Genomic DNA, 22,424 nt, shown 5'->3' with positions numbered 1-22,424 from the left:
CTCTCTCCATGCCAAGAAGGTCTGAAATCATATAATTCTGGAAACCACATAGCTCAAGCCACCCAGAAAATAACCACCCACAAGCCACACCCCAAGTCCTGCCACCAGGGGGCGCTCCAACAGACCCAAAGCAAAAAATAATAAAAAATAAGATCGCCTTTGAATCCGAGTTCTGAAAAGCTACTAGGAAGCTCGCTGCCGCCAAAGTTTCACTGTCCGTGAATGGGGCTGATGGGTCAATGATGTGTTTTTGTTGCATGGGGTTCTGGTTTAATAAGGCCTGAAATGATCGATTCCTAGAAGCTGGGCTCTCATTGTTCAAGAGGGTTATTTTAACCAGAGCCAAGACTTACTAAGGAGTAGAACTCCTAAGTAGTTGTGGCTTTGCTCCAGTGTACTTGGTGGGACCATTCTGGAGACCAGCTGCTCTTGTCTGCTGGCCATTTGCTTGTGACTTCCCCTTCCCCTGATCTATGAGTGCAGACTCTCCCTCCACTGAAACCTGGACATCTCCAGAGGCCAACATGAGGAGACAGCAATGGGTCATGCCTCAGTACTCACACACCACTGCCCTAGTGGGGCCTGGTGGGCTTCTGGAATTAACCCAGCAGCCTCCCCACGAGCTCTAGGAATTGCCCTCTGGGGCCTCGGTTCTACAGCTCAGTGCCTTCAATGGCTTCTGCCGTGGAATACAGACCAGGAAGCCACAGATGAGACCACAGATGAGGTCCCAGAAGCTGCCATCTTTCCCATTTTCAGTTCTGACCACAAAGCTAAACGGCCCGGAACGTTGCTAGCCTGGAAATCTAGCATCACTGATGTGTCTTTCAGGTTAACAACTACAACTTTTCCAATGCTTGTAGGCTTAGCCAATCGGAGAGAGGCCCATGAGCCACTGAAGGAGGACTGGCTCATGGGTTTTAGGGTACATTTTTCAAAGCAAATGGAGCAAAGCAAATGCTGAAGCAGGCAGTGTACAGAACATGCCCGGGGAAAGTTCCCGCCCCGGTGCTGGTCCCTTACCTGGACACGTCCTGCAGGTCAAGGTCAAGGCTTCGGGGTGTGTCCCCCGGCTCCCTCCACACACTCTGACTGTCCCCAGGTGGCTGCACAGATCTTGGATTCGGAGCCAATGAAGACTTCTAAGCCAGGGAAAGACAAATTGGAAAGTAAATTAGATGAGAATCTATGAAAACGCAGGAACGTTGCCCAGAGGCCACGGACAGCAAGATTCAAGGTTGTGGTTTTATCGTGTAACAGGAGGGCGTCCCCAGCGGCTGATCTCCGAGCCAGGCTTCCGGCATGTGTATCTAGCACAGAACAGGTCGTCCCCTGTCTCATCTACTGGGAAGAAACCCAGCCCAGCATGTGATTCCAGATGAATAGAACGGCAGCCGGGCGCTGGTGGCTCACGCCTGTAATCCTAGCTACTCAGGAGGCTGAGATCTGAGGATCGCGGTTCAAAGCCAGCCCGGGCAGGAGAGACCGTGAGACTCCTATCTCCAATAAACCACCAGAAAACCGGAAGTGTCGCTGTAGCTCAAGTGGTAGAGCGCTGGCCTTGAGCTGAAGAGCTGAGGGACAGCGCTCAGGCCCAGAGTTCAAGCCCCACGACCGACAAAAAAAAAAAAACAGATGAATAGAACGGCTGCTTCAGTTAAGACCCCAAGACTGGGGTCACCCACCAAACAGCAGGGGCATCTGCTCCTCGAGAGAGCCAGATGTGCATATGTTCATTTTTCTTTATTTATTCCAGTGATCCTCCCTTCTCAGTGTCCCAAATAGCTGTCCTAAATACAGGTTTGTGCTACCACACTGGTCAAAGTAGAAGCATTTCACCTAAGAGCAGAAAGATCAGCTATAAACGTATATTTTCCTCTCAACCCTTCATGATCCCACGTGGAATTCAACTGGAACCTGGGAGGGGCGGGAAGGGGAGGGTCCAACTGATAGAGGAAAAATGTGAGCTCTTGCCATTCTGGGCCTCTATTTGAGGTCATAACCACTTGGTCCCTCTTTCTTCCCACCCCCCCCACAATAAATTTGTCCACTGTTGATTGGTAAAATCAAAGTGTAAAAGTACAAGGCCTGGTCCATACTTCAAATTATAGCACAATAAGAGACAAGTTAAACGTGTGTGTGTGTGTGTGTGTGTGTGTGTGTGTGTGTGTGAACTCAATTGTGCACATCAGTATCAAGTCCTTCTGCTCTTGTTCTGCTTTCTGGAGCTCTATCACTTGAGCCATGCCCCCAGTCCAGCATTTTCACTGGTTACTTGGAAATGGAGTCTTGACTTCTCTGCTTGGACTAGTTTCAAACCCTGATCTTCCAGGTCCCAATATCCTAAGTAGCTACAATTACAGGTCTGGCTTTCCTTTTCTTTTCTTGGACTTAGGTTTCGAATATAAACAAAAACCTGCCATATTTGTGTGAGTCTGGCTTATTTCATTTAACATGATGATCTCTAGCTATATTTCATCTTCATGTCTGAAAAACATTTCATTGTGTACGTGTTCTCTATCTACTCATTGGTTGAGAGTTGATAGGTGATTCCATAGCTTGGTTCTTGTGATTAGTGCTGCTATAGACACAAGTGTCTCATTGTGAGCTGACTTACATTCCTTCGGGTGTATGCTCAGGAGTGGTAAAACTGGGTCAAAGGGGAGTTCTAATTTTAGTGTCTTAAGAAACCTCCATACTGATTTCCATGGTGCATTTCCACAGTGGCTGCAAGAATTGACATCGCCACCAGCAATGGTATCGCAGTTCTTTTCCCCACATCCTTATCAGCATTTGTGGCTTGTTTTCTTGATGATTGCCATTCTGACTAAGATGAAATCTGTGTAGTTCTGGTTTGTATTTGCTTTATGGAAAGGGTGTTGAACATTTCTTTCATGTACTGGAAAATTGTACCTCTGCTTTTCAGAACTGACTGTTCAATTGACTTTTTAGTAACTCGATTTTTCTTTCGGTACTTATTTTAGCTCTTTCTATATTCTGGCTATGAATCCCTTATCCAATGAATAGCTGGGTAAAAGATTTTCTTTTAGTGTATTGATTGTCTCTTCATTCTGGTAATTGTTTTCCTTGATCAGCAGAAGCTTTTTAATTTGATAGAATCCCAGTTGTCAAGTTTTGCTCCTGTTCCCTGAGCTATGGGGGTTCTACTCAGGAAGCTGGGGCCTCTGCCTGGATCTCCCAGGGTTCTCCTATAGACATTACAGCTTCAGCTCTCTATGCCCTCTGGCACACTAGAGTGTGTGCCGGGCCCAGGCCACACCTGGGTCTTCCACGGGACTCTCTGAGGCACGAGAGGGGTGGGAATGGAACGGTGGGTTCTGCGAACAATTCAGAGTCACCAGCTATCGTGTTCCTAGTCACTGTGGAAGGAAGAGAGAGGGGAGCCAGACAGAGAGGGAAGCCAAGATGGGGGAGGGGGTGGAGGAAAGAGGGGGAGGATTCTGGGGGAACCAAAGGCTCAGATGCACTGGGCTCTGGGGCCCGATCTCATTCTGTCCTGACTACAGAGGCCTTGAACAAATGCCCCCTTTTACCTTGCCTGGTACAAACTGGATTTCTGGGGTGTTTATTTGGGGGAAGAGGGGGCAGTTTGTGTGTGTTGTTGTGACAAGGTCTCAAAACATAGCCCAGGCTCGCCTGGAACTCTCTACATATCCCAGGCTTTCAACTCACAGTGGTCCTGCCTCTGCCTCTCAAGGACTAAGGATTGTAGGCATGCACCACCATGCGCAGCTACAGGCTGGATTTCTGTCCTTTGCAACCTAAAGATCGCATCGCCTCGGTCACCAGGTCAGCTTGGAGAGAAACGAGGTGTCCTGTGGTCAAACCTCTGGGAGTCAAGGCTTCTGATCCATGTGATAAGACGCCCGACCGAGACGGTTTAAGGATGGAGAATTCATTTGCACTCACGAGTTGAGAGATTTTCTCCTATGGACTTTGGTGCTGTTTTTTCTGGACCTTTGGTAACATAGAACATGGTGGCTGTGAGAATGTGTGGTGGAGGCCACGTGGTGGGGGGGGAAGGAGGGGCAGGGAGGGAGGTTCACCTTCAGTGACCTATTTCCCCCCTCTAAGCTGCCCCTCCTCCAGTTTCCACCACCTCCCCAAAATAGCACCACTAGCTGAGCCCAAGCTTCCCACAGGCAAGCCTGTGGAAGACATTTCCATAACAATGTGATCACCCTCTTCTAGAAATTCATAACGTGCCACAAAATCTTAGAGGTTCTAGAAGGTTCCAAAGTGAAAGAACATGAGTTTTTAACCCTGAGTTTCTACACTTGTCCTTTGTCTGGGCCCTACCTGGCAATGTCTCATAGAAACAGGGAGAGGGGGAACACACACAGAACCCAGCATAGCCCTCTCCTCTCTCCACCTTGCTGAAACCTGGCAGAGGACCCAAACCACACAACACAATGTTCCCCCTGGCCTGTGGCTAAATTTGGGCACCCGGAAGGCTGCATTCTTCAGGGTCAAGTGCATAGTTTGACCTCTGACCCCATCTCTGTGAGAGATCAAAGCAGCTTCCGTTTCCTCTGGGGAAAGCAGCTCCAGCAGAAGCCTGTGACTCGTTGAGCACTTGGAAGAAACTGAGGCAGCCCACCCCCCTCCTCAAGTCCAAGTTCGTCCCTGTCCTTAGGGCATTCTCCCATTCATGGAGAATCAGGAACCAGGCAGGAAGAACTTTTCCAGCATCCGCAAGGATCCAGCTGCTAGTTGCTGAAATGTCCCATCGGGGCGCTGTTCCCCTACATGGCTCAGAGGCACACACTCTCCAGCCCCACCATCACCAGGGGCAACCAAAGTCCTCTCCAGGACCAAGCGATTCACCAAGGCAAACCTTGGATCTGGATACTGCTGGTATTTAAGGAGTAGCTCAGTTCACTGACTTTCTGAGAGACGTTCTGTTCCTTGATCTGTTGACTCAATCTATCACCTTAGAAACGTCCCTCCAAAGCCTACTAGTTGCTAAAAGTGGGGACCTAAAACATGAAGATGAGTTGTCATCGTGTAGGGTGACAGATTCCAGTCCCAGGAGGGCAGGGTGTAACCCCAGGGGCACTCAGGGAGGAGATAGACATGGGCTCCTGCTTTGGAGTGGCAGATAGCTCCCCAGGCCAGGGAGGGGAAGGTGTTGAAAGACATCTGAGTGGGAACCATGGGTCCACTCTGTCCTCAGGTTCTTCTTGGGACCTTCAACCCCCTGTTGGATGGCTCTCGGCTTTGGCATTCAGCAGCCTGCCGGGAGAGCAAGCTGGCTTTGCCTGCCTTGCCCCACCTGGTACATCTTTGAGCTGTTGGCAAGCTATGTCCACCCAGCGATGCCCGAAAGAAAACTACAAAAGGTGTCTTCACTCTCAGGACCCACACAAGTCAGTGCCAACACAAATACCTCAATGAGCAAATCTCCCTTCCCATTGGCTGAAAGACAGAAAGACAGCAATGACAATCGTAACAATAACAATAAGAGCTTTTGTCCATGGAGCACTTGCTAAGGGCCAGGCGCTGGGCCACTGTTTCCGTGAATTTCATGCTTTATACAGAAAGTACTGTTTGTACACCTATGTTAGAGTTAAGGCATTGAGAAGTTCAATAACTTGGCCAAACTAATGCAGCAGAAGAGTCTGATCAAACCCGATACCCCTTGACCCCTGATTTTTAGATAGATCATTCATGATAGCTTCAGCAAGGAAATGTAGAAGGAGGCAGAAAGAGAGGAGTCTTTACCTAAGAAATGTCTGGCAGAGTCTCTATGCTGCTGAGCTGATCCTCTAATCAAAGCTAGCCCTGCCCTGCCCTGTCCGGTGGGGACACAGCCTCCTATCTGTCAGCCCCAGTGGACTTGTGTTCCCGTGCTGGCCCCAAGAAAAATCATGAGACCCTGTTCAAACATATAACTAAAAGAGCTGGGAGTGCAGATCAGGAGATAAGAATACATGCCTAGAAAGCAGGAAATGCTGCATTCAAATTCTAGTATTGTCAAAAAATACTTTGGCATCATGATTTCCACATTGTCCTGGGATCACAGGAGAATCACAATGAAGAGGGAGCGCCATGTTTGTATCAAGGTCCTGAGTTTTAGAAAGTAAAGAAAATTAAATAAAAAATTTTCTGTAAAATTTGCCAAAGAATGGAAGGAAGGAAGGAAGGAAGGAAGGAAGGAAGGAAGAAAAAGAAAAGAAAAGAAAAGAAAAGAGCAATGCAATGTCTGCTTGTTGGACTGTCAGGGTTCACAAACTTGCTTCTGGGCCTCCCTCCCATAGCCAGGTAGTCTGCACAGAATATTCTGCAAATAATTGAATGGATAAATCTGCCCCAATTTCCTTGATCAAGTTGTTGTTGTTGTGTTGTTGTTGTTGTTTGTAACCGGGAAGATACTAACATATCTAACAGCCCAGACAAACGCCAACCACAGGAAAATATGGAGGCAGATCTTTACTGAGGGGAAGGGCCCTGGCACTCAATTTCTTGGGCAGAGAGAGCAGAGCAAGGGTCCAGAATGCTTGGAAGAAACAAAATGCCTGCCATCTCCTTTCCCAGCCCCACCCTTCCTTCTCCTGCAGAACTAATCTGCAAGAACCAAGTGGTTCTCTTTAGCATCTCTGGATGGAGTTATCGGCAAGAGCTGGGGATGTGGCCCAGAGGTCTGGCCTGTGCTTAGCAGGTGGGTTTAATCCCCAGCAACAAGTGAAGTAGAATGAAATGAAATCAACTGAAGTAAAAAAAAAAAAAAAAAGAAAAAAAGAAAAGAAAGGCAACCGAGCTATCACCTGGATGGAGCATTCACAAAACCCTGGTTTACTAAACAGGCAAGTGAAAAAGGTGTAGCGTTAGAGTTAGGCAAGTAGCCCAGATCGCTCACCTGGAATGCCAATGTTCTTTCCACAGTAACACCCAACACTTAGTACTCTATTGTAATTTTCATAGTAAATTTTCATAGACACTGTCTATATGCCAAGTGCTATTCTCTCAAATGCTTTATGTCTAATTCTTACAACCTCATTTTAGGGATAAGAATACAGATTACACAGAGGGGTTAAACAACTTGCCCAGAGTCACACAACCTTTGATACCACACAGCCAGGATTTAGACCTGGATAGTTCAATCCCAGATTCAATGCTTTTAATCCCTATTTTGCACTGCTTATTAAAGCAGTCTTTGCCATCTTGTTGCCATTCTTCAAGCAACTAAAACAACTGGATCTTTATAAATAATGTGATCAAGTGGACACTGGTGCCTCATGCCTGTAATCTAACTACTTTAAAGTCAGATCTGAGGACCTCACTTTGCAGCCGGCCTGGGCAGGAAAGTCCATGAGACTCCTTTTGCCAATTAATCAGTAAAAATTCCAAGTGGAGCTGTGGGTCAAATAGTAGAGCACCATCCTTGAGCAAAAAAAGCTAAGGGACAGATCCCAGGCTTTGACTTCAAACCCCATTATCGGCACAAATTAAATAGATACATAAATAATAAACAAATTTTTTAAAAGTGCCCAAGAGCCTAGATTTGATGACCAGAATAGGACCTGACACCAAAGAGGCAGCTCATAAATATTTGGTGAATATATGAAAAATAGATCCCTTGGTGTGGTAGCTACTTCCTACATGGAGGGACTCACAGACCTAGAGCTCCTGCCCTGTCCGTTTCTGACAGGAAACTGAAGTCCTCTTCCGGTTTCCTATCTAGCAACTGCACCAAGTCATGGCTGCTTGCTGGACCCGTTTGGTCAGCAGGCATCACTAGGAAACAGCAGGACTTTCTAAAGCGAACTTCCATACTTCCAGACAGCCAGCTGCAAGATCCACTAGTCTAGTTGCTTCTTCAAATCTCCTGTGCTGTCATAGCACAAACAGCCTTTCTTTGGCTCAGGCCTACTCCAGAGCCTAAGTGGATTTTAAAGCAATCTTTACAGCAACTTTCTAGTCTTGAAACTTTCCAGCCTTTGCCACAAGATAAAGCATTTCACCATGAAAAAAGAAGTACTTTCACTGACCTTATTTACCTTAAGTGCGCTCCATCTCTACACCGTGCCAATTAATAAAAATTAATTAAGGCTGCTTAATAAACATGGTAGAGCATGACCTAGTTGTCCACCCACGTCCTCTGCTTCTTGAACTGGCTACTTGGGAGTCTATAGAGCCCTGGTGAATGCTGGGAAGTAGACCAAAGGTCAGCCCCATGGCACAAGGAGTCAGATTTCAGAAGCACTGCCAGGCAGGCCAAATATGGAGGATAAACTCATGCTTGGTGCTCCAGCCAGCAGCCTCCCGTCTCCCTCGTCAAGCCAAGGCAACCCAGATCTCTCCTCATCCACCAACTCAGCCAGACCACCCCAGATCCCTACTCATTCACCAGCTGAGCGGGATCCCCCCAGATCCCCCCTCACCCACCAGCTGAGCGGGATCACCCCAGATCCTTCCTCATCTACCAGTTCTGCAGGATCAACTCAGATTCCTCCTCATCCATCAGCTCTTAGGGAGCACCCCAGATCCCTCCTCACCCATCAGCTCTTCTGTATCACCCCCAGATCCTTCCTCAGCTTCTGGGTGAGATTGATGTGACCCAGAGGATTTCCCAGCCTAAACCAGTGGGCGCCTGGTCCGGCCAACAAGGGAGAGGCTGCAAGCGAGCCTCAGTGCTCCCACCTGAGTGCTCCCCGATGTCACTCTGCATGGCACAGTGACAGAGGAACAAGCTCTGGAGTCAGTGAGAGTGGAGCTGAACATCACTGTGTCCTCGAAAGATGGAGATGGAGAATGTGAAAGTGTGGAGCTCACAGTATCTGTGGGAGCGCTCACATGCAGTGAGGGCCACTGAAGACAGGAAAGGACAATATGGGGCAGAGCCATGGGAGAAGTTGGCCAAGCTACTAGAAAGGGGAGCCCTCTCTGTATATTAGCTTCACAACTTTTCTGTAAATCTGGAAATATTCTAAATAAAAATGTTTAAAGGGCTCACACCTGTGATCCTAACTACTCAGGAGACTAAGTTCTGAGGATGACAGATCAAAGCCAGCCAGTGCAGGAAGGCCCATGAGACATTTCCAATTAACCACCAAAAATCCGGAAGTGGACCTATGGCTCAAGTGCTAGAGCTCCAGCCTCCAGCAAAAAAACGCTAAGGGATAGCACCCAAGCCCAGAGTTCAAGTCCAAGTAATGGCGCGCGCGCGCGCGCGCGCGCGCACACACACACACACACACACACACGATCATAAAAAGCTAAGGGTCACACAGAGTGTTGCACACCTGTAATCCCAGCTACTCAGCAGGCAGAGACAGGAAGACTTCTGTCTGAGGCTGGCCCAGGAAACAGCAGAAGACCTTCCTTGAAAATGACCTAAAGCAAAAAGGGCTGGAGGTATGGCTCAACTGGTAGACCTTCTGATCAACCAAATACAATCAAAACATGATAGAGAAGGACCCGATCAAGGCTTAGCTCCAATTCTAATCTGAAAACATTTTCTTCCAGAAACCTTGCAATATAAAATCATCTAAGGCAAGCTGTGCTGGTGGATGATGGACAAGCTGGTCATCTGGGCTCCAGTCCTGAAGGCCATGCTGGAGGATCTGGGCTTTCCCAGAACCCAGTTTGCATACCACCACGGCCCTGCCATTCTTTGTGACCCTCTGGAGCACAGGGTTCATGGGCCAATTAGCTTCCTGAGTTTCTTGTCTAGTCTATGAAGTCAGGGCAATTTGTCTAGGCCTGGCCTCCTCGTGGGATTATGAAGACAGACAGATAATAGCACAGGCTTCACAAGACACTCCTCTAGGCAAGTCCCAGCTATGCCATTCCACAACCTCACTGTGTACTCAAGGAGATACACATCAAGATACACACCTACCTGGCAGCCACCATCGGGGTGGAGCACTCTTAGGGCAAACCACACATCACCTGAATGAGTAACCCAGGTACAACAGGGATTTCAGAGCGAGCCGGCTCTGAAGTACCAGTGCCTTCCTGCCTCTGCAAGCACACACTAATCCCAGCACCCTCTGCAGGAAAATCCCCTGTGGACAGGAGGCAGGACTCCTGATCTAATCTCCCTCGTCCACGGCAAATACTAAGAGCCAAAACTATGCCCTCCACCGTGTGCATTGGTGCACCATGACTGCATCTCTTTCTATGACAAATTAGATTGGCCACTCACGGGTGGCGAGGGTGAGGCCACCACATCGGTGGCGGCTGTGATCTGGGACAAAGGAAATCAAAGTTAGGGAGTTTGGAAAGATTAGTGTTGGCTCCCTGCATCTGCATTCCATTCCGTTGATGACATAAGCCTCATTTAGCATCTTGCAGCAAATCAGCCTAGCTAGTACTTGGGTAAGCACATCCCAATGTTAGTGCTGTCAGATGCTGGTGGCTCATGCCTGTAATCCTCGCTACTTAAGAGGCTGAGATCTGAGGATCACAGTTTGAAGCCAGTCCCTGCAAGAAAGTCTATGAGACTCTTATCTCCAAAACAGCCAGAAGTGGCACTGTGGCTTAAGTGGTAGAGTGCTAGCCTTGAGCAAAAAAGCTACCAGGCCCTGACTTCAAGCCCCAGGAGACAGACAGACAGACAGACAGACAGACAGACAGACAGACAGACACACACACACACACACACACACACACACACACACACACACACACACTATTGCTAAAAACCTAAATACATGTTGTTGATCTCTGTGTTTTACAGCTTATTAGAAGCAGGTGGATAGGAGCAGTAATAGAGGGGAGAAACCTCAATATTTAAATGCACACGCAAGGCCCATTGTCTGTAACTGTCCAGATGTTAGGTGGGTGCTAAAAGGCCAGCCATGCAGAACACACTGCCTGTACCTGTGGAGGTTCGGGGTCTGCAGGCCACAGGATGACTTTATTTGAGCTGGTCTCCTCCTGCCGAAAGCAAAGGGGTCTCGTGTTAGGACAGGTCGGGGCACTGGACCTCCCCAGGCCTCACCGCACCTTACCAGGCCTCTGGTTTCTGTTCCCAGCCAGAACCCATGTGAAGTTCTTCTGCCCTGTCCATTGTACCCAGGTAAGATCAGACAGCAGAGAGAGAAACCTGTAACTTGAGAGTGTGTGAAGATGACCAGGCCAGGACTGGGAAGGTTTGCTGGTGGGTGGCTTGACGTGAGGGGTGAGGGTCATCAAGAGCATCCCAAGGGAGATGGGAGCGGGTGGGGGGAGTGAGCAGAGGCAAAGAAGCCAGTTCAGAGGTATGAGACACAGGGCTGGAACATTCTCTGGGGGAAGCATGGAGCTGCCAGAACAACTTTTTTTTCTGGAAACACTTCCCTGGACATTCAGGAACTACAGACAAAAGTTGAGAATGAACTGGGGAGGAGAGAACTGCTGTGCCACTGGGGAAGCCCTGGAGCCAGCCAATATTGCAGCCAGAGGCAGCTGGCTTGAGCATTTATAAGCCATCAACCCCTTTCTCTGCTCTCAGCCCCTGGAGATGAGCTTCTATCTCTTGCAAGGCCCCAATTTAAAACATTAGAGCACTGCATCCTTGTTTGTAGCTAGCAGTGGGGTTTGCAGAGAGCTTGTGGTCCAAGTAGATGGGAAGATGCCAGAGAAGGCTGAAGCCGAGCTGCTTGGTTTCCTAGGGAGGAGTAAGGCCCAAATGCGTGTCCTGTAGAGACTTGGAGAGCTCTCAGCGGCTGGCAGAGGCCTCTGGCACTCCAGCACCAGATAGAACAGTCCTACAAGCTCTACCCGGTGGAGAGATTTTCCAAGCAAGTGACCTGAGCTGACCCCAGCTAACAAGCAGCTTGGAGAGTCTGCAGACTACTTGAAAACCATTGAAATTAAGCAATGGTGGCTCTTGTTTGTAATCCTAGTTATTCAAGAGGCTAAGATCAGAGGATCACGGTTCAAAAACAGGGCAAGACAAATTCATGAAACTCAAATCTTTAATGAGCCAGCAAAAAAAAGCTAGAAGTGAACCTGTGGCTCAAGTGGTAGAGTACCAGCCTTAAGCAAAAAAGATAAGTGAAAACCCAAAGCCTTGAGTTCAAGCCCCAGTACTGGCACATGCACACACACACATACATTATTAATTGCTAACACTTTATTATTTTTAAATTTTGGCTAATATCTTCTCAATTGAAGATTCTCTTATACAATTTTCCAGAAAATAGGAATGAGCACTTTTAAACTATTTTGTGGAAGTAGTATTGCCTGGAGACCAAATTCAGACCCCAAAATTTGAAAACCAATCTAAGGTACCATATCTACAGGCCATAGGAGCAAAGCCCTTTAACGGTATCAAACCATGCAGAGAAACACTGGCCATAATCCAACCTATGCATGATTTTTAAAAAATCACCAACAAACTAAAATAGACATGAACTTCCTCAGCGAGTTAAAAGACACTTATTAAAAACAAACAAACCTGGAGCCAACATCATACTTAACATGGAAAATGTTTTCCCCTTGAGACTGAGTACAAGGGCAGAAATTCCATTTTCCCAGCTCCTAATTAACATAGCAATGGATACCCTGTTTTCTGCTAGAAGGAAAAACAATCCACACAGACTGAGGGGAAGAAGAAGCCTATAAACCCTCCCCATTTATAAATAGCATGTTTCTCTTGTTAGGAAATCCAGGAAATTACAACAAAACCTTGGAACAAATAATTGAGTTACACAAAAACCAATTCACTGAACACTTATATGTTGATTGCAAAATGACAAATACAATGCACTTTCAGTCACTCCAAAGAATGTATAGTACCTGGGCATAAACTTGACCATACATATGCACCAGAACTATTTGCTAAAGATTACAAATGATAATAGAAAATAAAGAAAGATGATCTAAACAAATGACTCAAACAAAAGACTCAACATCATAAAAAATGCTCCTCACACCTGTAATCCTGCCTGCTAAGAAGGCTGAGATCAGAGGGTTACAAGTGAAGCTAGCTCAGGCAGAAAACCCTGTGAGACACTTATCTCTAATTTAATAAGTGCAAAAGGCAAAGTGGAGGTGTGGCTCAAGTGTCCCTACCCCCTCCCTCTCACATACACACAGAAGTTAGTGCTCCTAAAATTGATTATAAACTGATTACAGATCTAATGTAATCTTCTCAAAATCCCACCAAAGTTTTTATAGACAAAAATCTACCCTAACGTTTATATGGGAAAACTATAAATCAAGAGTAGATCAAACTTGGGAAAGAAGAAAGTAGGATGATTACTCCTCTGACTCACCTGTGTATTATATAACTATAGTAATAGGAAGACTCAATGGGAGTAGAGCATAAAACCCAGAGAGCCACACAGATATGCCCGGCGGATGTTTGACAAAGATGCAAAAGCAAATTCAGAAGAAAAAAAAAAAGCCATTCCGTGGAGGAGGAGCAGCCTCCCAATGCCTGGTGTTAGAGACACAGACGTTAATGGACAAAACCACAAATATATATTTCTAGAAAACTGTCTTCAAGTTTAACAGTAAGAATGCCCACAAGTAGATTACAAACTGGGCCAAAGGAGGCATAGAAAGGCAGGCACACATGTGGCATCAGAAACGCAAGGTGCACTGGACAATGATGAGGATGGCCAAACTTCAGGTCACGGCTGTTAGGAAAGGAGGGAAGGAGAGGGAAGAAGAGTAGAGACAAACTCAACATCCAGAGCCAATTTATGTCTCCACCAAAGTAGAAAGAGTGCCTCTCATAGGGCAAAGGGGAAACGAGACCAGGGACAGGGCAACAATCTTGCTGCAGAGGCCGGCGACCCTGACTCAGAGGAGATTTAGTTAAGATCTACTAGCCAAGTGCCATTCTCTCTGGAGAAATACCTTTAGACTTGTCCTGATCCCATCAATGGCCAACACTAAACTCTGGTGAGGACAGTGAACAATACAGGGAATGCCAGCCGGACAAGCGCTTTGATAAGTTTTTATAAACCTGACCATGTGACCCAGCAACCACTCCTCTGGGTGGCAGAGAGGAGAGAGAGGAGAGAGAGGAGAGAGGAGAGAGGAGAGAGGAGAGAGGAGAGAGGAGAGAGGAGAGAGGAGAGAGAGAGAGAGAGAGAGAGAGAGAGAGAGAGAGAGAGAGAGAGAGAGAGAGAGAGAGAGAGAGAGAGAGTCTAATGGAGCTTGAATTCAGAACCTAGGCACTGTCCTTTAGCTCTTTTGCTCCGGGATGACACTTTACCACTTGAGCAACAGCTCCACTTCTGGCTTTTTGGTGATTACCTGAAGCTAATAGCCTCACAAACTTGTCTGCCTGAGCTGGCTTCAAACTGTAATCCTCAGATCTCAGCCTTCTGAACAGCTAGTATTACAGGCATGCGACACTGGTACCTGGTTCAAAATGTTCTTAAATAGGTAAGTATACTGTGATATAGCCAGAAAATGGAATACTATTCAGTACTTAAGATAAAATAAAAGTGAAAGAGCTATCAAGACATGAAAAGAACTTGAAAGTATGTTGCTAAATGAGAGAAGTCAATCTGAAAAGAATACATACTGCATTATTTCAACTATATGATATTCTGAAAAACTAGAAAAGAAAAAGAAAACTAGTGAAGAGATTTGTCATTGCCAGGGGTTGAAGGACAGGAAAGGAAAAATACTGAGGGTTTGTGGGGCAGTGAAATTATTCTGACAGTACTGTGGTGGTACCCCTTTTTACTCTGCTATTTACTCAGAGAATTACTGCATCACTAGTTAATCTTGGAGCTGGGCACCAGTGGCTCACACCTGTAATCCTAGCTACTCAGGAGGCTGAGGTCAGAGGACCGAGGTTTGAAGCCAGCTTGAATAGAGAAGTCTGTAAAATTCTTCTCTCCAGTTAACCAGCATAAAGAAGTGGAGGCGTGGCTCAAGTAGTAGCTCTATGTACTTGAATGTACAAAAATTCAAGTGAGAGCTTGAGGTCAAGCCACAGAATTGAAGCACAAGCAGGTGTGTGTGCGCATGCTCACGTGCACTTGCACGCACACACACACAGAACAATATGGTGTCCATAGCTTATAAAAGCAGGGCCACCCTCCATCTTAGAAGAATCCTGAAGATTCAGGAAGGATGCATTGTCTCCCAGTTGCATGGGTGCTACATGGGTGCAGAGGCTGTGTCTAACTTCCCTCCTGCCTGGGCAGAGGCCAGACGCTGGGGAAGGAGGCAAGGTACGGCCCTGTCAAGTGTTGGTGTTGTGTTGTTATTAGAAGAAGCTTCCGACACCCACCTGGTGGTCTGAGGTGCTATTCTCATTGCCCATGGTGACTCAGGATGCCCAGAGTCCTTTGCAGTCAGAGCTCACTGGAAGAAAGGAAAAGGTAGATGCATCTGTGAAGGAGCAGACCTGAGGCTTCTTCTACTCCCCAACTCACAGCCACATGAAGGCCAATGTTGATCTCCCAGCCACATGATGGAAAATTACTTTTGAAGGATTTTCTTTTGCAAGATGCCACCCAGACACTGTTCCCAATCCAAGCTGGTGTTTCTGTTGCCCGCCCTGGGGTTGGCAGGCATGGCTGAAAGGCAAGTTTGTTCCTGAAGCTGAGGTCATGCCAGCCTGCACATAGATGCGTGGAGCCTCAGACAGTGACAAGGGAGACCGGTGTGCCGAGCACGTGAGGGGTCTAGTCACTGAGCATGTCTGTTTCCAAGTCTGGTCAGCTGACAGCAGAGCTTGGTGTCCACCGCGAGGAGGCGTGAAGTCAACTTCTCAGCAGTGTGTGGCTCTCGGAGGTTTCTCTACACACTCTTGCAGCAAATCAGTTTCACTTCTGCACATGTTTTTTAATGAAAACACAATGTTTTTGTTTGTTTTGGGGTTTTTTTTGTGTGTAGAGGTACTAGGGCTTGAACTCAGGGTCTGGGCATTGTCCTGAGCCTTTTCACTCAGGCTAGTGCTTTGCCACTAGAGCTATGACTCCACTTCCGGTATTTTATTTTTTTGATAGTTTAGTGGAGATGAGAGTCTCACAGACTTTCACTGCCTGGACTGGCTTTGAATTGTGATCCTTAGATCTCAGCCTCCTAGAGCTACCAGCCCCTACCCACCATTTTTTTTGGGGGGGTCCGGTCGTGGGGCCTGAACTCTGGGCCTGGGCACTGTCCCTCAGCTCTTCAGCTCACTCTACCACTTGAGCCACAGCACCACTTCTGGCTGTTTTCTTTTTGCTTATGTGGTGCTAAGGAATCGAACCCAGGGCTTCATGCATGCAAGGCAAGCGCTCTACCACTAAGCCACCTTCCCAGCCCCCTATCCACCATTTTTTATTGTTGTTTTCCTTGTACTAGTCTTGGGCTTGAAATCAGGGCCTGGGTGCTGTCCCTGACCTTTTATGTTCAGTGTTAGCACTCTATTACTTGAGCTACAGCTTCACGTCTGGCTTTTTTTTTTGACAAGGGTAGTTTATTGGAAATAAGAGTCTCACGAGCTTTCCTGTCCAGGCTGGCTTCAAGCCTGTTCCTCAGAACTCAGCCTCCTGAGAAGTTAGGAGTACAGGCATGAGCCATTTGTACCCAGCCACAATGGTTTTCTTGCTGAGGAAAATTGATGGTTACACTCACAGAAAGCTGCTGAGAAAATGCTAGATGACACTGTTAATTAGGGAGCAGTAATAAGTCCTCAGAATGCTTCCAACACAATCCAAGCCTGGCTGCTTAGCCGACATCACACACCTGAGTTCATGAGACCTGGTCACACAAGCAGGACTCAGCTGCAAAGTGTTAACACCACAGACTTTTAGGGATGGTACCTTAGAGATTACCAAGGGGGAAACTGAGGCTGAGAAAGGTTCAATAATCTGCAAAGACTCAGCTGGGAGAAGCCAAAAATGAACTCAGCCTCCTGAGCTCTAGTTCAGGACTTATCCCATGCAAATAGGGCTTTCGTTACAGGGTTTCCTTGGAAAACTTAAAATCCACCCACTGATTTTGTTTATTCATTCAACCAACAGTGGAGGAGAAGCCTCAATGTACTATTATTGGAGTGACTGAACAATTACTGGAAAATAAAAGGCAAGTGTTATCAGCAGACTGAATTAAATTGCCTCCAAACTGAAAAACCCTGCAAGTGCTTAGGTTCCCTCCTTCCTAAGTCTTTAATTAAAGGGATATGACGCCTTAATTCTTTATCATTTGCTGTGCACACACACATACAACGTATCTCATACTTACAGAATATAAAATATTTTATTTAAAAAGATATTTATGAATTTTTGTTCATTGGGAAGATGATTTCTCATTGGAAATAATGTTGAAGCCAGGCACCAGTGGCTCACATCTGTAATCCTACTAGAGAGGCTGAGATCAGAGGATCATGGTTTGAAGCCAGCCTGAGAAAAAAATGTCTGTGAGAGTCTTAATTCCAACAAGCAAGTCAAAAGTAGAGCTATGGCTCAGGTGAGAGAGAGCCAGCCTTGAGCAAAAAAAGCCCTGGGACAGTATCCAGGCCCTGAATGCAAGCCCCAGTTCTGGCACAAATGAATAATAATGGTAAGTATTACAATCATTAAGCCTATATCAATAATTAAACTCCTTGTGCCTATCTGGCCCCAAGTTCAAGCCTCAATCAGTACTAGCACAAATAATAATGTTGTTGTTACCATCACTAAGCCTGTATCAACTATTAACTTCCTTGTGCCTACCAGATTAAGCCCTAAGAAAGGAAATTTCATAGGGTCCCATGTAAGAATAAGTTCTGAGACTCACTCACCAAGTACATTCAATATTCTATTAAAAATCAGGGCATTGGAACTAGCTCTTTAAACCAACTAAAAAGAATGGCAAAGCTCATGGGAAGCATGAATCCCAGCTCCACCATGGAAGGCCAGGCTGTGCTGGAATTCTTTCCTGGAAGTTCAACAACCCACACCCCCAGCTTCCCCGGGTCAGAAAGGAAGAGGAGCCCGGACTCTGCCACCTGCTTACCTCTGGGAACGGTCTGCACTTCAGCCAGGCTATAGCTCACCCGAAGTCAGGGCTTTCCAGCAATTGGACTTTCTCCTCCTCCATTTGAAAGTATGTGAGGTCTAAGCCAGGTCCTGCCCCGCCTCAACCAGTCTGACAAACAACCTGTCTGCCTCCACCCTGGCGTTGGCACCACAAACCAGTACCTACGCTGACATTACCCAGCCTTCCGGCCCACAGCCCATGTGGAATCCAAATCTCCCCGAGCTTTTCTCCGGGAGGATTTTCACAGCAGCAGGACTCTTTCAGAAAAGGCTTACCCTAATCAAAGCAAGCAGTCCCTGTGCTCTGATTGGCCCAGCCCAGCAGGGCTGTGGCTGGGATCACTGGCTTGCCTTGATGTGTCACAGCCAGGAACAAACCTCTCTTTCTAGAGAGGGGCCTAGGGCTCACAAGGCTTCTTGTGTGCACCTGGGAAAATTCCACTGCGAATACTTTGGACAGACAGAACCTGGGGAAATGGGCTGACGTGGAGTCTGGCACCTGTTGGAGTGTGCAGAAGGGGCGTGCCCAGGTGTGGCTTGAAATCAGCAAGTGAAGTCATTAAAAAATCCAGCAGACAGCTTACCTGTCCCCCTGGGAGGAGAGGACCTCTGAGTACCTCGTAGGACTGGGCACCTTATGGGATAGCAGCACCCACTCAAAGATCCCAACCAGGTACCTCCTGACTCCAGTTATCAGCCTTTTAAATGAAATCTCCTGTGGAAGCACTTGACCTTGAAACCAGTAGGCCAGTCAGGAAAACAAATGAGCATTTCATCACAGACTTCTTGGAGACATTCGAGGCCCCTGTGGAGGAAAGCTGGATGTGCAGTAGGGGCTCAGCACTCCAGAAGTGGATAAGTGAATAAGTGCAATGGTCCATATAAAGAAATAGTATTCAGCCATAAAAGGGGAAAGAAGGATTTATGCTATCACTCTGACAACTCTAATAAGCATTATGCTAACAGAAGCAGGAACCAAAAAGTGATCACACATGTGAGTCCACTTATATGAAACGTGCACAACAAGCAAATCCATCAAGCTACAAAGTCTTTCCAGGGACTGGAGGAGGGTAGGGAAGAGTGTTAGATACATACAGACTTTTATTTTGGGGTAAAGAAAGTGTTTGAGAGCTAGCATACCAAATGTGACTGGTTAATTTTGTTATGTAAACTGCATCAGAATTTGCAAAACGGTGTTTTACATCTTAAGCGTTCTGTAGAAGATATTATTTGGAAAAAGGACTCCAGCATTGGAGAAAAGAAGTTTCTATACACACACACACACACACACACACACACACACACACACACACACACACACACACACGAAGGGATGCTTGCCTCTACCATGAAAAAATCACAGTTTTTTTTCTAAGGTACACAATCTAATTAAGCAAAGTAACTTGGACGAACAAATCTTCAACAGGTGGAGAGAAAAGAGGTGGGGCCAGTTAGCTCCAGGGAAAGAATGATGAAACCAAATCCTGGTCACACTCTGGGAGACACTCATGCATCTCTCTCCTCCCTTGTACCTCCCCCTGCCACTCCTCCTTTGGGGTACTGAGTGCTAAGTCTACAATTATAACTTCTTCTTTACTTGTGTATGTATTGAATTCTTTGAGATGCCAAGAATCTGTCACAACTGAGAGTATGCACTGGTAACAGAACTGGGGAGATGTCCCTCACATGGGGAGGAGGATAGACAGCCTAAGCCCCCTAGGGTTCTGACAGTGTGACATGCACAGTATCTAATTTTCAGTTGTGTGCCTTTCAGTGGTGTTGGATCCCTCAACATCCCTTCCACTGTAGCAGACCCGCCTGTGTGCATTGGCTGAGACCGATGGGAGAGCACAGCAGGGTAAGAGGGTTGGGGTCTGTGGCTGGGGCCAGCTCTGAGCAGAGAAGAGAACCGATTGGTTTCCCAGTACTATCAAAATAATGACCACAGCCTAGAGCCTTAAACCACAGGTGTTTATTTCCTCACAGTCCTGGAAGCTGGCAGTTTGAGGTCGGTGGCGTTGGTTTTTCCTGACGCCTCTCTCCTCAGTTTGCAAATCGTTGCCTTCTCCTGGGTCCTCACAGGACCATCTCCCTGTGTGGAGACTGCCCTTGTGATTCAGTTTTACTTTAATCTCATTCTTCAATTCAGGGGTTTGGGATTTTAACCTATGGATTTGGGGAGAATTCAAGTAACACTCAGCGTCCAATAAAAGTCAGAAGACGCTTCATGAAAAATGTAAAGCCTAGGAATTTAGAGAAGCTTGGGGTGGGGTGGGGCAGCATAGGCACTCTGGGTTCAGAGCAGGTGGGATTGACAGTCCAGCCCCAGACTTCAGGAGCAGAGGGCTGGGAAAGGTCCCCGATGTGCGGGCCTTGGGACTGCTGAGAGCCAAGTGTCAGTAGTTTAGAGGTTGAGGACACAGAGGGCCTGGCCTAAACAGAGGCTGTGAGGAAGCGGGAGGAAGCTTGCAAGGAGGAGTGGATTTGGGTAAGAGTCTAGACAAACTTGAAGACCCAGGGCTGGAGGATTAAAGGACTTGATACAGGGGTTGGGGAAAGAACAAGCAAAGAAACAAGAGATTTCCCCACACACACACCCTAAATCCCCACAACAGACATCAACTGCCTTGCCCAGGACCACCCTACAGGTAGCTGCTCTTAAGAAAACAACAGCTCCAGCTCCAGCACTGTATTTGTACCCATTGCCCATGGAGCCCCAGGGCCTCCACAGAGGGAGCAGCAGCTCATATGAAGCCTGGCGTCTGAGACCAACTGTTTCTGCCATTGCCGTCTAGGTAGATCACAAAGCAGACCTCTTACTACCTTCCCTCCCTCCTGCTGGCCTCTGGAACCACCTCGGTTCAACTGAGTTCTCTGATCCTTCCCAGCTGTTTTGTTGTGCTTCTTACCATTATTGTTGGTTCTTGGGAAAAGCTAGCATTTCTGAAGGCCTCATGGCTAGCACTGCGCTTGATTTTTTCCCCCAGAAGCCTTATAGCAAACATACATAAAGTCATATTGTTAGGGCATGGCCTGAGGACACCTGGGACTGGAATTTGAGCCAGGACTTTCTGATCTAACTTTATCAGAGATGTTTTCAATGAAGTGTTATGGCCTATGGAGGGAATGTCCTTCTAAAACTGAGCTCAACACTTAACTGATTGACATGCTAGGGGAAGATCAGTATCTCAGGGGAAAACTTATATTAACCAAACATGGGCTTTACACATAAAGTATTGGCATGGAATAGGAACTTGTTTGGCAAGGAGACCGGGACAGAACTGCAATTATTCCCTTTGTACAGAACAGTTGGAAACTCAAAATCAGAAGCTGGTGAGCGGGGTGCCACAGCCAGGGTAGCAGATGGTAGTGCAAAGTGGCTTTCAGCTGAGGTACCAGTGTTGCTATCCGCCCAACTCTATTCGTGGCCCAGAAGTGGAACAGCTGCAATGGCTCTGGCGAACTCAAACAGGAAAGGGACTCATTGGAGGATAACAGAGTGTGTGTTTGGCTGAAGGACATCTGGAGAACCAGGCCCAGGTCAAGCTGATACTGAGGATCCGCACAGGCAGCCAGAGGTGTGGCAGAGCCAGGCCAAGGATCGATCTGGTTTGGTGGCTACCCCTTGGTTTCTGGCACCTCTGTTTATCCCACCAGAGGCCACTGGACCCAGCTACTAGAAGCACGGCAGGTGGTGCTGGGCATTGGTCAAGCCTCTGACCCTGCCTCACCACTACTGTCCGGTCCCCAGCGAGAAAAACAGCAAACCAGCAGACATTTTAGCTCCACCCCAGGTTCTTACGATAGATTAACCGCAAAAGGAGACAGGCAGACCCAGGGGCTGGGCACTAGGGAATCCAGAGTGCTCTCATCTCTCAGGCATGACGACCTTGGCAGTACTTGGGTGGGAGGTCCCACACCAGTCTCATCATTCTCTACATGAGTCTACAGTGATCAGCATCTCCCTATTCATGATGCTCCTAATCAGGCATCATATGGCTGCACCCCCCACCCCCAGCATATGGCCAAGCCCATGTGTAGTGTCTCCTCACTTGCTTCTGAGAACACCCTCACTGTGGAGTCAACAAAGTACAGGGATTACGAAGCCAGCTTGGGGCCAGAGTCTGCAGTGTGAATACCAACTCCATTGCTCGTGTTGTTAAACTCTGACTTACTGAGTTTCTCTGGACCCTGTTTTGTCAACTCTAAATGGGAATCAGCACTTTCATAAGTAGGTGAGTTAATTTCTACCAAGCAATTGGAAGATATTGAGTGTTTGAGAAAGCATTGACTCATCATCATCATCATCATCATTATTATTATTATTATTATTATTTGCCAGTTCTCAGGTTTGACCTCAGGGCCTGGGCACTGACCCTGAGCTTCTTTTGCTCAAGGCTAGCACACTACCACTTGAGACACAGCACTATTTTCAGCTTTTCCTGTGGTACTAAGGAATTGAACCTGAGGCTTCATGCATGCTAGGCATGTACT

General features: G+C 47.2%; 1 protein-coding gene across 6 annotated transcripts in view; it reads right to left on the bottom strand.

Moving 5' to 3' along the window:
- The window catches only part of Tacc2 (transforming acidic coiled-coil containing protein 2), a 178,711-nt gene that overhangs the window by 143,795 nt on the left and 12,492 nt on the right, over positions 1 to 22,424 (bottom strand). For 2 of the 6 annotated variants that reach the window (XM_069988204.1, XM_069988208.1), the window contains exons 1-4: positions 17,908 to 18,142; positions 15,212 to 15,285; positions 10,849 to 10,905; positions 1,024 to 1,142 (exon numbers count right to left, since the gene is read on the bottom strand). In XM_069988204.1, coding sequence (XP_069844305.1) covers positions 1,024 to 1,142; positions 10,849 to 10,905; positions 15,212 to 15,244 — 209 coding nt within the window. In that variant the 5' untranslated portion in view covers positions 15,245 to 15,285; positions 17,908 to 18,142. Of the gene's footprint in view, positions 1 to 1,023; positions 1,143 to 10,848; positions 10,906 to 15,211; positions 15,286 to 17,907; positions 18,143 to 22,424 lie in introns of those variants that run through there. The other 4 variants (XM_069988209.1, XM_069988205.1, XM_069988206.1 and 1 more) reach the window with 4 other exon arrangements.

Source organism: Dipodomys merriami, unplaced genomic scaffold (genome assembly GCF_024711535.1).
Source record: "Dipodomys merriami isolate MVZ:Mamm:240054 unplaced genomic scaffold, mDipMer1.0.p SCAF_35, whole genome shotgun sequence".
Classification (NCBI taxonomy): domain Eukaryota; kingdom Metazoa; phylum Chordata; class Mammalia; order Rodentia; family Heteromyidae; genus Dipodomys; species Dipodomys merriami.
Note: the sequence above shows the minus strand (reverse complement) of the source record. Positions and strands in the feature narration are given on the sequence as shown.